This window comes from Aureobasidium melanogenum (assembly GCF_000721775.1).
Source record: "Aureobasidium melanogenum CBS 110374 unplaced genomic scaffold scaffold_7, whole genome shotgun sequence".
Classification (NCBI taxonomy): domain Eukaryota; kingdom Fungi; phylum Ascomycota; class Dothideomycetes; order Dothideales; family Saccotheciaceae; genus Aureobasidium; species Aureobasidium melanogenum.
Window position 1 is genome coordinate 118968 of NW_024470059.1, and position 15017 is coordinate 133984.

At 51.1% G+C, this 15017-nt stretch overlaps 6 protein-coding genes across 6 annotated transcripts; 2 read left to right on the forward strand and 4 right to left on the reverse strand.

The window, feature by feature from the left end:
• Positions 1 to 411: 411 nt before the first annotated feature.
• M437DRAFT_74308 (uncharacterized protein) lies at positions 412 to 2649 on the forward strand (the record flags this gene model as incomplete). Its single annotated transcript, XM_041026215.1, has 1 exon — positions 412 to 2649. One exon carries the CDS (start codon positions 412 to 414, stop codon positions 2647 to 2649), a length of 2238 nt encoding a protein of 745 aa, XP_040880750.1.
• Positions 2650 to 3259: 610 nt separating this feature from the next.
• M437DRAFT_46127 (MFS general substrate transporter) lies at positions 3260 to 5177 on the reverse strand (the record flags this gene model as incomplete). The annotated part of the gene is made up of 3 exons (XM_041021212.1): positions 3260 to 4375; positions 4431 to 4606; positions 4664 to 5177. 3 exons carry the CDS (start codon positions 5175 to 5177, stop codon positions 3260 to 3262), a joined length of 1806 nt encoding a protein of 601 aa, XP_040880751.1.
• Positions 5178 to 7923: 2746 nt separating this feature from the next.
• On the reverse strand, positions 7924 to 9706 carry M437DRAFT_45832 (CoA-transferase family III; the record flags this gene model as incomplete). Its single annotated transcript, XM_041021156.1, has 4 exons — positions 7924 to 8132; positions 8202 to 8752; positions 8808 to 9220; positions 9596 to 9706. 4 exons carry the CDS (start codon positions 9704 to 9706, stop codon positions 7924 to 7926), a joined length of 1284 nt encoding a protein of 427 aa, XP_040880752.1.
• A 589-nt stretch (positions 9707 to 10295) lies between these two features.
• Positions 10296 to 11499, reverse strand: M437DRAFT_46298 (protein arginine N-methyltransferase; the record flags this gene model as incomplete). The annotated part of the gene is made up of 4 exons (XM_041021241.1): positions 10296 to 10774; positions 10829 to 11160; positions 11218 to 11361; positions 11420 to 11499. The coding sequence occupies 4 exons, from the start codon at positions 11497 to 11499 to the stop codon at positions 10296 to 10298; spliced, it is 1035 nt and encodes a 344-aa protein (XP_040880753.1).
• Positions 11500 to 11818: 319 nt separating this feature from the next.
• Positions 11819 to 13340, reverse strand: M437DRAFT_45864 (uncharacterized protein; the record flags this gene model as incomplete). Its single annotated transcript, XM_041021161.1, has 2 exons — positions 11819 to 12277; positions 12330 to 13340. 2 exons carry the CDS (start codon positions 13338 to 13340, stop codon positions 11819 to 11821), a joined length of 1470 nt encoding a protein of 489 aa, XP_040880754.1.
• A 244-nt stretch (positions 13341 to 13584) lies between these two features.
• On the forward strand, positions 13585 to 15012 carry M437DRAFT_45908 (alpha/beta-hydrolase; the record flags this gene model as incomplete). The annotated part of the gene is made up of 3 exons (XM_041021173.1): positions 13585 to 14294; positions 14403 to 14415; positions 14473 to 15012. The coding sequence occupies 3 exons, from the start codon at positions 13585 to 13587 to the stop codon at positions 15010 to 15012; spliced, it is 1263 nt and encodes a 420-aa protein (XP_040880755.1).
• Between the last annotated feature and the right edge of the window lie 5 nt (positions 15013 to 15017).

Sequence of the window (15017 nt, forward strand, 5' to 3'; positions counted from 1 at the left end):
CCGGTATAATATTATACCGAGAAGGTTTCATCGAAAGTCAATATGGGGGCTGGCTCTGTGTTCGACGAATTGAATGTGCTTTTCCCGCCAAGCCTTTGCCCATCGACGTCAACCCCACCTTCTGCTTTTCGCAGGTCATGATCCTCTGCGTGTCCTTGCAATCGATCGTCTTGGTCAACATACTCGGAGTATCCTTACGTGGGCTTTGTGAGAGGGCTCAGGGTTGCATTGTGAATGTGATCGCCATTGCCCCGCCGGACACTTTCACAATGTTCCTCTTTAGCCTGAACATCTGAAGTGGACATTAACGTCACTGCACAAGGTAAATGTACGATGTGATGAGCAGATATAAACCTAAGATGTGAATCCCATGTCCAACTCAAGATTCAACTTTGCTACCATTGCCACATTATGGGGCTTTCATTGCGGCTCGATACGCTTGCTCTTCTTCTCTTCTCGCTAAGCAGTCTAGTCGTTGGCTACAATGTAAGCACTGGCTACATAACACCAAACTCTACGGGTGTCCGCATTCAGCACGGCTTCGAGACTGTGCTTGTCCAGCCTTATGGATATGATGGTTTCCGTGTCAGAGCATGGGCATTTCGACCGCCCAGCGGTAACGAGATTAGCTTCCTCTACGATCCCCCTGTCGAAGGTCCCGAAAATGGCAAAGCTCGAGGTATGAGCTACGACATCAGGTCCAATGGAAACATGTCAGTCTCCATCCGTAACGGCAATGCCGTGTTCAGGACATTTGGGCTCGATGATGGCCATTATCGTCTGGCGTTCTATCGTGTCGAAGCTAACGGCTCAGAGACACTACTCACGAATGAATACAATCCTGTCAAGTCACTAAATCCACGATATTATTCTTGGAGAGGACCTGGAAGCGAGTTCTCGGCAGTATTCTCGTTTAGCACAGATCCTGACGAGCAAATATACGGCACGGGTACTCAGCAAGATCACATGGTCAACAAGAAAGGGGCTGTGATTGACCTCATAAATTTCAATACACATATTCCTACACCCATGTTCATGAGTAGTCGAGGCTATGGCTTTGTCTGGAACTCGGCTGCCGAGGGTCGTATGGAGTTCGGTCCGCTACGAAACCGTTTTACATCAGAGTCTACGACTGTCGTAGATTATGCTATTGTCAGCGCCCCTCAAGGAGACTATGATGGCCTCCAACGAAAACTGTCTGCAATCACCGGTCGTGCACCAACACCTCCAGACTTCTCGCTCGGCTACCTGCACTCCAAACTCCGATACGAGAATCAGACAGAAGTCTTGCTACTAGCTCAGAACTTCCATAATCGCAGTATACCCGTGTCAATGATTGTGATCGACTATCAGTCGTGGGCGCATCAGGGCGATTGGGGATTGGATCCTGCTCTGTGGCCCAATGTGTCATACATGGCTGCGCAAGTGAAGCAGCTTACGGGTGCAGAGATGATGGCTTCACTCTGGCCTAGCGTTGAAGACGCCAGTGTCAACTACATCGAGATGCAAGCAGATGGTTATCTCTCAGCCACTCGCTCTGGTCCTGGCACAACAGATTCGTGGAATGGATCATACATTCGCAACTACGACTCCACAAATCCTGGGGCACGAAAGTTCCTGTGGGATACACTGCGCCGCAATTACTATGAAAAAGGAATCAAGAACTTCTGGATCGATCAAGCGGATGGAGGTGCACTCGGAGAAGCTTGGGAGAATAATGGACAACAGTCGTATATTCAAAGTATTCCTTATCCTCTTCCTGATGTTTTGTACCACGCGGGCACGCAACTCAGTGTCGGCAAACTCTACCCTTGGGCTCACCAACAAGCTATTGAAGAAGGCCAACGCAATGCCTCAAACACACAGCAAGGTTCTGCCTGTGACTCGCTCTCGCTGTCTCGTTCTGGCTACATTGGTTCCCAGCGCTTCTGCAGCATGATCTGGTCGGGTGACACGGTAGCCAACTGGGAGACCCTCAGTGGCCAAGTGTCGAACGCATTATCTGCTGCGGCAACAGGTTGGGGCTGGTTTACAGTCGACGCAGGAGGTTTCCAAGCCGATCCAACCATCGAATGGAGCAACAACATCGATAGACCCCAGTACCGCGAACTATACGTGCGATGGCTACAATGGACGACCTTCCTGCCCTTTATGCGAAACCATGGTAGCCGCAACTGCGACACCAAGAGTGCATTCACTTGCGACAACGAGCCATGGACATATGGAGCACAAAACACACCCACCATAGTCTCATACATCAACCTGCGCTACCAGCTCTCCGCCTACCTACGCGCAACCTTTGCACAATTCTCCGCCACCGGACGAATGATCATGCGGCCACTGTACATGGATTTCTCACTCAGTGATTCCAACATTACCGCATGGACGAAAGTAAACAACAACTTTACTACCCAGCAATACATGTTTGGACCCAGACTTCTGGTTACTCCCGTCACGCTACCCAACATGACGACTTGGGAGGTTTATCTTCCGCAGACCGACGGTGATCAAGAGAAACCGTGGACTTATTGGTGGACGAATGCGACGTATGCGGGCGGACAAGTGGTTAACGTTTCTGCGCCTTTGGAACATATCCCCTTGTTCCACCTCGGCAGCCGCGAGGATATTATGAGTGGAAATGTTTTCTAGTCTCCTTCCATAGCCAACAAAAAATGCAGTCGCTTTCTAAATGTAGACGCGTTTCGAACGGAAGCTAATCGAATCAAGTGTCTTCGTAAGCCACGAACTGCTTGTGGCACTCTTTTCCACTGGAACTTACCTTTCAGCATGGAAACAGCATGCCTCGTCGTCTTTCGCAAAAACTTAGGACCTTTTGTTGCTGTAGACAAAGATGTGGAGTCTCGACAAATGATGCAAAATGAAAGGTCCTACCCGGGATCGAACTGGGATTACCGGAATCAGAATCCGATGTGCTAACCATTACACTATAGAACCAATTGTTGAGACATATTTGAAAACAACCAAATATATCTCAATGTTTCATTGGCTTTCGGTTCGTCCTTGCGATCAAATCTCCCAAGGGCAAAATACATGCGTTGTGTTGAGACCGATAGCAGACATGTTGTCACGATTGCAAAAAGTGGAGAGACTGGACAAGTTTTGAAAGAGAAGAAGCTCTTGGCTTTTATTCATTACAGAATCCTCGCATAATATCATACGTGGTTCATCATCGTCTAGAAGCTAAAAAAACATAATATGTGGTATCGTCGAACAGTGTAAGAAAAGAAACTTTTTTTCTTCAGTATGCGAGAGGAACCTTCTCGCCCTTCTTCTCGTACTCGAGAACCTCGGCAGGGTCGGTGCCAATGACGGGGTTGTGAGGGTTGTGGCCATCCATGGTGGGGTCACGGCCCTGCTGGGTGACGTGGTGGTCATCGCGCTGGGAAAGAGTGTACTCCTCGTCATCGATGTGCTTGAACAGGAACCAGAAGACGACGGTAAGGATACCGCCGGCAATGGCGCAGCCACCGAAGTCCCAGGTGAGGTAGGGGTCTCTGATGACGGACGAGCAGGCAAGACCAATGAGGTAGGCAATGGCGGTGGAGAAGAGGTTGATGGCGGAGACGAGACCACGCATGTTGGGAGGAGCACGCGAGTAAGCAATACCGTAGGCGGGGACGTTGATGAAGAGTTCGGAAATACCACCGATGGCGTAGGGGATGGCGACCCACCAAATGGTGATGGGAGCGACGAGGGAAACACCGTTGGCGTCAACGCAAGTCTCGCTGGAACCGTACTTGCCGCAAGGACCGAGCTTGTAGGCGTAGGAGTTGAGGACAGTGTAGCCAACGCCACCAAGAGTGGAGAGAGCAAGACCGGTGGTCATACGGGCAACGGGGCCGTAACGAATGTGCCATCTGCGGAGAAGAGGGTAAAGACCGTAGTTCAAAACGGGAGCCATCAGGATAATGGACAAGGAGTTGAAGTTGCTGATAACGTCGTTGGGGACACCGTTGGTGGTGAGCATGGTGGTCAGGTAGGAGGCAGCGGAACCGATACCGTTGTCGTTGAGGTACTGGATGGGGAAGAAACAGAAGATACCAGTAGCCTGGAAAGTACGGCGAACGTCCTCAACGAACTGGTCATCCCAAGAGGTGTGGTAGCTAAGGCCTCTGGCGGCGATCACGGAAGGCTTGGCAGGCTCCCAGAAACCGTGGCGACCAATTCTCTTCAGGCCTCCAGCGCGGAAACAGATAGTAAGAACCTTGAAGACGTTGGGAAGGTCGGAACCGCCTGGTGGGTGGAGAACGAGACGCTTGCGAAGGTACCAGAGAAGGAGGGGAAGAGGGATATAGAGGATGAGAGGAATGAGGAAGGCCAACCACCAGCCAACATACTTCTCGCAGTAGGCAGTCTAGAAGAAAGAATTAGCATGTTTCTGACGTAACAAAGGTATCAGAAGAACAAACCGCCACCCCCATAAAGCCTCCGATGTTGATCAGGAGGTAGAACCAGAGCATAGCACGCTCGGTAGAAGCCTCAGGGTCGACAATGACTCTCTCACCCTTCTTGGTGGAGACCACGACGGGCACAGTTTCGGGCATTTGGTCGAGAAGGAGAGGAGAGACGTTGGGCTTGAAGATACCTGCAAACCACGTTAATAAGATGCCCATTTCTCAGAGAACTGATGGGATGCACATACCGGAACCAACAGCAAGGAGGTAGACGGAGATGAAGAAGGGAGTCTTGGCAGAGCCATTGGCGAGAAGGCTAGGAGCAGAAGCGCCAACCAGGAGAACGTGGGCAATACCGAAGAGCAAGACACCCCAGCAGATGAGCTTGAAACGGCCAGTCTTTGCATCGGCAAGGTAACCGAAGACCAGGGGGAGGGCGTAACAGAGCAGGGAGAATGACTGAGAAACAGCGTTGGCCTTGACAGTACCCATGCCAAGAGCACCAGCGGTCTGCTGGGTACCCTCTGCAGGTGCACCATATCCATTACCACCAACAGGCATAGGACGGTTGACGAAGTTGCTGAACAGGGGCTGACATCCATAGTAAGAGGCACGCTCACAGAATTCGACAACGCAAATCAGGTAAGCGACTGTGGGAAGAGAGCCAGGAATACGGCGAAGAGTCTTGCGCTCTTCTTCGGTGGGCTTGCCATCGTAGTCCTCAGTGGTCAAGCCAGGAGCATGGGCAGGCTCAGCACCCATGGTGTAGTTGTGCTTCTCATCAAGAGAACGTTCCGGTGTGATTTGGTCGGCCATGATGGATATGTTGGTCGATATGGGAACGGCTGATCAAAAGACGATCGCAAAGACGAGGGACAGGTGCATCTCATATATGCCTACCTTTCAGTGCAACACCCCGGGGCACCTCACGTTGTGCACTGACCGTGCAGGCGAAGCCCGTGTGTTACAGCAAAGCATGGGCGACAGATAATGCTATGATCGTCAGAGGATCCGAGGTCTCGATACAAGAGGCAATTTCTGGTCCAACCTCCATGAGGCAGGTCAACAGGATCAGCGCCGTTCGAGGCTCGATGCCCTGTAGTGTTGCAAAATAGGCATGCGTCTCGGTCGAGAGCGGAGCCCTACCGTTGGTCGCTCACCTGCCGTAAAAAGCTAGCACACGTTGAGTCAAGTCCAGACCTGGACATCTCTCACCAAGTTCCGCCAAACGACTGTGATAAGCAAGGGCTTGGCGAGGAGGATATCGCTAAACCAAGCCATTTCTTGAACTTACGCTTGCATGGTCTTGGTTGAGCTTATCACGCAATATGAGCCATGATAGTTGATCGATTTGTTTTTTGTTTCGCAGGCCAGACACCAACAACAAGCAAAGAGGCGCCAAACAAGCGTGCAAAGCAATTCACCGCTCGCCTGGGCATTACAAACGCATTGCAAAGCAATTTTTTTCTCTGTCTCTTGGCCTCGAGCACGCCATTCCTGAACCGACTTTTAGCAGCACCCGGCAAATGTCCTTGTCGCGAAAACCAAGTCAGGTTAGGTTTGGAACACAGCTGCAAGGTCCACCAAGCACACCCTCAGCGGACGGGTTATTGTGGAAATCTCGCGTGTGTCCGCCCCCAAGATAAACGAAGCACGCGATCACAAGGCCAGCCAGTCGAAGTCGAGCAAAAGGGAAACTGCTTGTCAAGGAAACTCTTTGGCTTTGGGTGTCTGCGGAGCGCAGTGCGGAGAGCCAATCGGTGTATAACCGTCTATCTGGTAGCGCCGAAGCTTGGGTAATTTGTGCTTCTTTGACTGGTTGAAATTAGCACACGTTATTGATCCTCGTGCGCCTCCGAACATGGTCCTGCATGTTGTGCTGCTTCGCTGTTCCTTCAGGCTTCGAGATGCTTTCTAGATGTGCATACAGGCGGGAAGTCAGCTGCGAACAAACATCAGCCACTCGCCAACTTTCAATTCGATGTAAGATTAGCTCACATTGCTTGAGCACCCTTGCAAGTGTAGTTCCAATGCTAGGGATCCTGTAGAACGAAACCACAGGGCCAGTGTTCAATGCTTGATTGCAACTCTTGACGGCTTGGATTCGCTTATTCCCAGGCTTATCATCGCCACATCAATCCTTCAACAAGTCTATTGGGAAGATCTTCGTTATCTCATTGTACATGGTACGAAAAGCAAATGCATGAAAAGAGGTGGCAAGTGAGTTCCGCTCAATTTCTTGGCATACGGTACGGGGAGACCGAGTCCACCAGTCCGCGTGAGTCCCGCTGTCATCAATCAGAGATAGCGAGGTCGTATAACGGGCTAGTTGGTCTTTCGATGCAACCTCCCTATCACTACTCGTCCAGAATTGGTTTTCCGATTGAGATCACGACCCGCTGAGGATTTGAGGTTCGATAGCTGAGTCTACAATAGCATCATCATTCGTTCTTTGGAATCCATCACAGTTGTAGGTCCGCACGTGTCAGCCAGCCTTATCGACTCATGCGAACCATATGTCGTTGCAGGATCCTATAATCCATGCCTCACGAGTCACAATCCTAGCTTTGACGGATAACGATTCCATGCTTCTTTGCTCATGATGCTACATGCCTATTCAGTTGCAGCGTCAAGCTGCATGAACACGAGTCAACAGACATGAATCACGCGGTTGCTCGCGGAACTGATGCCATCTCTCGATTGAACACATGATATCTCATCTGCAAGGTGTCGTCTCTGCGCGATCATTCCTTGGATCCTTCACGAGTCCTGCAGGTAGCAACTCAAAAGATGTGCTGAAGCTTATCACCAACACCGCCTTCCGGAAGTCATGCATTCCGTCGAGAAAGGCTTGGCATAAGCATTCGACGGCAACATGGCCCGTTGTCGAAGGGCCTTCTGCAAGCAACTGTCACAAGTATTCGTCTATACCTGCCCTTCACTTACCCTACAAACACTTGGCAGACGGCACTGCGCAACTTGACCTCCTTCCTCTTCTGGCGGCATGATTTCGCGGCTGAAGGTTATGTCGACTACCAAATCATTTCGACAGCCTTGGTCGTGCAGTTTGAGAACAGACAGTTGGGGGGTCTGCTGTTGCTCAATGCTGCCCCCGGAGGTGGACAATGTCTAAAGGCGGAGATCATGGCCCGAGTGGTCATATCTCTTGGCCAGAATATGTCCCGGTCGATGGTATCACCCTGATCTTGCAATGATCTTACAAGCACACTGTGGTTAGCAAGAATCAAGGATTAGGCAGTAATATCGCTGTCCAGCTTCGTCGAGTAGACAGTGCTTGGTCAAGTGTGATGGTTATGTTTCTTGTGTTTCCTGCTCGACCCCACTTGCTATTTCTGTTGTACCGTGAATATTGTTGACGACGTACGAACATTCACTTTTTCTTCATTCTTCGACAATCACTGCTGGATCATCCAATCTTCTAATCGTGCCAGACACTCGAATGACCGGATGTTTTTATTTCATCTTCCAGATTTCTTATTTATCCGTCTCAGGAAACCACACCCTTGGTCTTAAACTCCTCAACCTCTGCCTCAGAATATCCCAACTGCAACAACACCTCACTAGTATGCTGTCCCAACGTCGGCGGCGGCGTTCTGATCCCCGGTGTACTTTCCGAGAACTTGACGGGTGTGTTGACGAGTTTGATGGGGCCGCAGGCGGGATGGTCTACTTCTTTGACCATGTCTCTTGCTAGGACTGGGGGGTTGCGTTAGTAATGACCTAGCAAGAGAAGGAGAGGGAGCAGAGGGAAGATGGCAAACTTACCATGTTCATGCCTCATCGTCCCCGCGATATCGTTGACAGCAGCATAAGGCATGCCACTGCCCTCGAAAACCTCTAGCCACTGTTGCGTCGTCTTGGTCTTTGTAATCGTGGTAATCAACTCTTCAAGCAAGTCTCTATTCGCCACTCTCTGTGCATTAGTGACAAACTTTGGATCTTGCTTCCACTCGCTCTTGCCCAGTTTGTCACACATGACACCAAATAGACGATCATTGCCTCCGCCAATCATAACACTGCCATCAGAGGTTTCAAAACCTTTGTAGGGTACGATGGAAGGGTGTGCAGTGCCCCAACGGCCCGAATCTGGTTTTCCAGAAATCAAGTGGGATGAGGCGAGGTTAGAGAGTGTTGCGACTTGGCAGTCTGACAACGAAACATCTATCCATTGGCCTTGACCGGTGATGGAGCGTTGAAGCAGAGATGCAAGGATGGAGTTAGAGGTGTAGAGGCCGGTGGTCAAGTCAGTGACTGCAACGCCTACTTTTGCGGGTGGGCCGTCGCGGTGGCCTGTAATGTGCATAAGTCCCATTTCACTGTTCTGCATCAGCATCACCCCTCTCCAACCACTTGAGGTACCACAAAACTCACGCTTCAACCATGACATCGTAGCCCGCGCGATCACTATAGGGACCCGTCTGCCCATACCCCGTAATACTCGCATAAATCAATTTAGGGTTAACCTTCTTCAGCGTCTCATAATCCATTTTGTATTTCTTGAGTGCGCCAGGAAGGTAGTTCTCAACCAAAACATCGCATTCGGAAGCAAGTTTGTGCAGAATTTCCACACCAGAAGGTGATTGGAAGGATAGAGCGAGAGACTTTTTGTTGCGGTTGACGGAGAGGAAGTAAGCAGATTCGCCAGGAGTTGGTGAGTTGGAAGGACTTCCGTTGGTGTGAGGGGCATATGGTGGACCCCAAGCTCTTGTATCGTCGCCTCGGGTGGGATGTTCGATTTTGATGACTTCTGCACCTAGATCACCTAGGATTTGTGTACAGTATGGCTGTTTTCCGCAATGTCAGTAGGGACACTCCAGTTTTAGTCTTGTTGTGTGGGATAAGTAGGTGTTCTCCGATCCCAAGGTTGAGAGCCATCTCTTTTGCCATTGATTCTTGACCGATGCCTTCCTGCATACCATCTCTTTCTCTTTAGCTCCCTCATCCCCATCTCTTTCTCTCAACCTCTTCCCCATCCCAATGCCTGATCTCCCAAATCCTCCTCTTTCCCACCTCTTCTTCATATTACACCCATCCATCCCATCCTCTCAAGCCCTTGACCTCCTCACCTCGGCCCCAACTTTCCCAATTTATCCTCTCATCACTTCCTCCTCTCCCACTTGAATAGACAAAAAGGAAACAAATAAAAGATAGGTACTCACACCAGCAAGAACACGAGTCATATCCAACACTTTGACTCCCTTAAGCGGCAGTATCTCTTTCCCTTTCGTTGCCGTCGCCATAGTCCTTGCCAACAGTGGTCGTGTGAGCATTACTGCTGCCACCCCTGCTCCCCGTTGTTGAAGCAGTCGAAAGCTAGACATTGTTGCTGCTGCTTGTTGCTAAAGTCCAGAACACAAACGATAAAAGAAGATTCAAAAGAGACTCAAAAGTCAAGGGAAGTTCGAGAGAAATCAGAAAGAAATATCGTAGTCGGTTGTTCAGATGCAATGGCACAGCGGTTACGGACGGAGCCTCATCATGTGGGGATGTTCGGGGCCGAGTTTCCGATTCAAAATCGCAAATGGGACGACGGGACCGAGGCCCGGTGAGCAGGACAAGACCGAATGCAGCAAAACCAGTCTTCTGCCATATGCACCAATTGAACCTTTGCGAATGAGTCTCATGAGTTGCAGTCTTTGCAGAGAATAAAGTCATTTCATCGACGTCTTTATGTAGATTCTCAACACCCCTCCTATAAAGCCTTTGCCCGGAACACCGATTTCCCAATGCAACAATAATTGAAATATAAACGAGAACAATTCCCTCATGCTCGAGACTTTTGTATGACCTCTCTCAACCGAGCATCCAGCGATGTAAAACAACAACAATCGAGTCAAGCAACACATGGCATCATTGCGATTAGCACATGACGTAGGTGCACTTGCCCTTGGCCTCACGACCCTGCTCGTTGGCCTCGAGGTTGTACTCAATCTCGACGTCCAAATCTCTTCTGTTTCTCTCGTTGGGCTTGCAGAGAAGGGTGCCGTTGAGCTTCTCGCCAGCCTCAACAGTAAGGTTGTCGTCAAGGTAGAAGACGGTCTGTTTCCAGTGGGTGTACTTTGTGTGAGGGCCGGTCGAGAACTTGACGGGCTTGTGGCAGGCCGAGAATTCAATGTCGAACCAGGCGATCAGAGCGTGCACATAGTCGGTGCGGCGGATAGGGAGCGAGTATGGGAGGTGGAAAGCGAGATCGGCGACTTTGCAGGTGTAAAGGTCAAGAGTGATGAGAGGTGCGGGATCGGTGACAACAGCCTTGAGGTCAACAGTGTCGACAAGAGGCTCGGTGAGGGCGGTGCGCTTGAGGGGAGTGTAGTCGAAGCCCCAGACGTTATCCCAGACTGCGTATTGAGGTCAGTAACAATCAGAGTATTTGAGAAGAAAGCGCGACTCACAGTTGATCTTCTCCTCCTTGTAGTCACCATCCTCGATACCGGCGACAAAGATGGTGGCCTTGTCGGGGAAGATGAGACCACCCTTCTTGAGGTAGCGGTCACGAGCCCACAGGACAGTGTCCAACATGGATTCGTAGAGCAAGAAGTAGCCCATCCACTCGGAGATGATGATGTCGACCTCGGGGAAAGGAAGAGTGACTTCCTCCATCTTGCCTTGGAGAAGAGTGATCTTGTCGCTCAAGCCGTTGACCTCGACAATCTCCTTTGCCTTGTCAATGATGGTCGACATGTCGACACCAATAACGTGCTTGGCGCCAGCCTTTGCTGCGAACCTGCGGATTGAGTCTCAGTGTGCTGTTGTGTAAAGAGAGGAAGAAGTGGATGCGCACATGGACAGAATGCTGGTTCCGCAACCAACATCGAGGACGACCTTGTCCTTGAACAGGTGACGGTTCTGGTAGATGGCGTCGCGGTAGCTACGGGTGCGCACGTCGTCCTTGAGCATCTCCTCGTGGATCCCATGGTGGTTGTAGCTGTCGAGTGTGTCAGTCTTGCAGTTCGTTCACTAATGGCGCAGAATTGGGTCATTACCTGTTGAAGTAGTGCTGCTCGGAGTGAGCAAGACCGGCGAGACGGTCTGCTGGTGACGCTGCGGATGCGTTGTTTGCCATGTTTACTTTATCAAAACGGACGTGAATTGAGCGACTGTGACAAGAATTGTAAAAATGAATGCGACCAAAGATACAAAAGTGGAAGGAGGATTTTTCTTGAGCAGGAGATGATGCTTTTTCATCCAAAGCAGAAGCTTCGACAGAGACGATTAAACGTCCGAGCGTTGGTCGGATTTTGTCTGAGAAACGCCGCCGCTTCTTCTCAAGCAAATGGACCCTGTCAAAATCTCGTCTCAAGTCTGGACGCCTTGGCAGTAGAAAATAAATATTCGGATAATAAATATTTACAATGATGAATAGTATATTCTCGGAATCAGCATCAGCCAACAATCTCATCAGCACCAGCCATGGTTGCATCATCCACGCCGCTGGGCCTCCCGGCTGGTATGAAATGGCTGTAGACTTCTTTGTTATCATCAACCAGCCATTCCAGATCATTCTCCTCGGGAGGAAGTAATGCTGCCAGCCCTTGACCAGGTTTTGGATAATTGGCTGTGGGATCATCGAGCTCGTTATACCCTTCGTCCACGTCATCATCTGGCCGTACTGGTAGAGGATAGTAGGCGTGTTCAGAATCGTCAGATGGAGGCTCAGGTGGGTTTGGTGGTAGAGGCTCGACTTGTGCTTTAGGGGGATCAAGTAGATCTGTGAGTGTGGTAGGTATAGGCGTTTGGAAAGCTCCTGGTGGGAAAAGTGCCAATTCTGGGTGCGATTGATCTGCCCGTAGTAGCAACTCGACCAGCGTATTTGTTGGTAGTAACATCAAAACTTCTCGTTTCTGCACAAATGTCAGTTTATGGTCATTCTCACAACGCCGGCACGATACATACCTGATGATCCATCAAGTCTCCTCCCGACATGAACGTATCGATATCAACTTCTGGCGGTGGTCGAACAGTACAGTCCGAGCAGAACCATTCCATGTCGGGAACATCTACAACCTCCTGACTGATGGGAGGATAATGACAATAGCGGTGGTAAGGAGAGTTGCAGCCATCACAAAATACTATCATGTTGGTGGCTGGACTATGAGGTCGGAGACATTGCTTGCACACTGCCAGTTCCGGGTTCCTACGTCCCCAATTGCGCTTACGTTTTGTGCCTGAGGTAGGTGATGGTATGACTGGTACAAAGGTTGTAGGTTTTGTGATTGCGCGGCCAGAGCGCGAAGTTGTGGCTAAAGGAGTGCCTTCGGTATCATCGAACAGATCATCGTCGCTGTCGGAGCTGACTTCATGGATCTTGATGCCTTCAGCGAGAGGCTTGCGGCCACCTCTGCCGCCTCTCCCTCTTGGACGACCTCCTCTTCCTCGACCGCGACCTCTCCCTGTGGATGGTGGTGTTTCAGCACCTGCTGACAATGGCGACATGGCGGGTCCAGCTAGAGCGCCTCGTCCTCTGCCTCTTCCTCGACTGCCTCTGGGACGGCCTCCACGGTTCCTCCCTCGCCCTCCCCGCACGACTGGGGTGGTCGCATCGACTGAAGTGTCCATGTCTTCCTCTTTTACTCTTGCGTCATTTCCCAGCGAGGTCGAAGTAGTCATGTTCTTAAGAACAGCATTCCTGGCAGCTTCCCACTCTTGTGTGCTATAACCTGCAGACAGGTTTGTCGAGGGCAGACGTTCTGTGATGTGTTCGGCAGCGGCAGGGAAAGAGTCAATCGCAGGTCGGTCGGAAGTATTGTCTACTGATGCAGAGACGGCAGCTGCTGGCGCATTTGTAGTTGAAGCATTTAATGACGACGGTTGGGTCGACTGTACCGCAAGAGGCGCATCGGACTGGGCAGTGTCAAGGGAAGGAGCGCTGGTCACCGATGGATTGTCATTCTGGGCCGTCGACATGTCGACGTGTGATTGAGGCAATTGCGACAAACAATCGCGCCTGCCTGTCGCATGACACCATGGAAGCTACGCCGGGAATGCACCGCCACATTTCCGGAGGGAGCAATCCTTCAGCCACAGATGGACATACGGCACGCGCCACAGAACGCAAGGTCGACGTCAGTGGGCTGAGCCGCAACCGTGAATATCAACAAATCTTGGGGTGGGCGGGCGTCTCTCGTTTCGTTGCACGACAACATCCATAATGTCGGTACCAGAACGACCGTCAATCGCCGTTACGGCTGCTCACCAGACTGAGCGTCACGACTTTGCAGAAGCGACTCCTCAGCCGTCTCTTGCTCCCTCGCCAACGCCGAGTCCCCCTCCTCCCCAACATCGGCCCATCTCTCCTATACACTCGACATCGTCGTCCAAGAAGACCCAAGCGCCCACCCGTCCAAGATGGATTCTTCACTTGCAGGCTCAGATGTGGCGCTTCCTCATGGGCATCGGAATGCTGCTTCACCGCATGGCTCCTCCTCACCCACCCAAACCCTCGTTCAAACGCTCCATCAAGGCCACCGTCAGTTCCAAGCCCGGCGCTTTTGATCTGCACTTCTACGTGCCCAAGGACTACGAACAACACCGTCGAACAAACTTCGCCAAGAAGAGATACCCCTGTGTCATCAACTTCCACGGTGGAGGCTTCACCTTGGGCAGCCCTAGTGACGATGCCCGTTGGTGTGGAACCGTCGTCGACGAATGTGGTGCTGTTGTTGTCTCGGTCGACTACCGCTTGGCTCCCGAGAACCCTTTTCCTACTGCCGTCGAGGATGGAGTAGACGCTGTCCTCTACATGGCAGATAACGCCGACGAGTTTGGCATCGATGAGAATAAGATTGCCCTTTCTGGTTTCAGCTCCGGCGCTAACATGGCCTTTACCGTTCCTCTCCGCCTTTACGATCACCAGAGCGAGTTTGGCAGAATCGCCACCCACCATGGAGCATCTTCTTCCATGCTCAGTCTGCCCAGGAGTCAGGATGCTGCTTCATCCAGTCTTAGTGTCGACCGCATTGTCCGCAGTCGCAGTCACACCGTCGCTCCTACCCTGGCTTCGCTGCAGAAGCAGCAAATGACTGTCAAGCAAGTCGAGACAGTTCAAACTGTATCCATTTGCGCAATCGTCCCATGGTACCCATCCTGCGATTACACCCAAACCCGTGAAGAGCGCAGAAACACTTCTGTCCGTACTGATCAGGACCTTCCCGCCATCTTCACAAACCTCTTCGACGAGTCATATCTCCACCCTCCAGACACCATCCCCCTGGACTCGCCTTATCTCTCCCCTGGCATTGCACCCACCGACCTTCTGGCCGAAGCCCTGCCCCAAGAAATCATCATGCACACTTGTCAATGGGACATGCTTCTGGCCGAAGGCGAAAAGTTCCGCGATCGTCTATTGGGCAAAGGCATCAACAAAAGCGTCCACTACAAAATGATTGAAGGCGTGCCTCATGGCTGGGACAAGGCACCCAATCCTCTCAAACCTACTCCTGGTGTCAAGGAGCATTATCTCAATGCTACTGACCACTTACGACGAATCTTTGCAAAGCAAGGCGGCAGTGCCCCTGAAGATGCAACTGTTGGTGGTGTTGCTGGTGAAGGGAGAAGAATGAGTACATTGGTCAATTAAATATA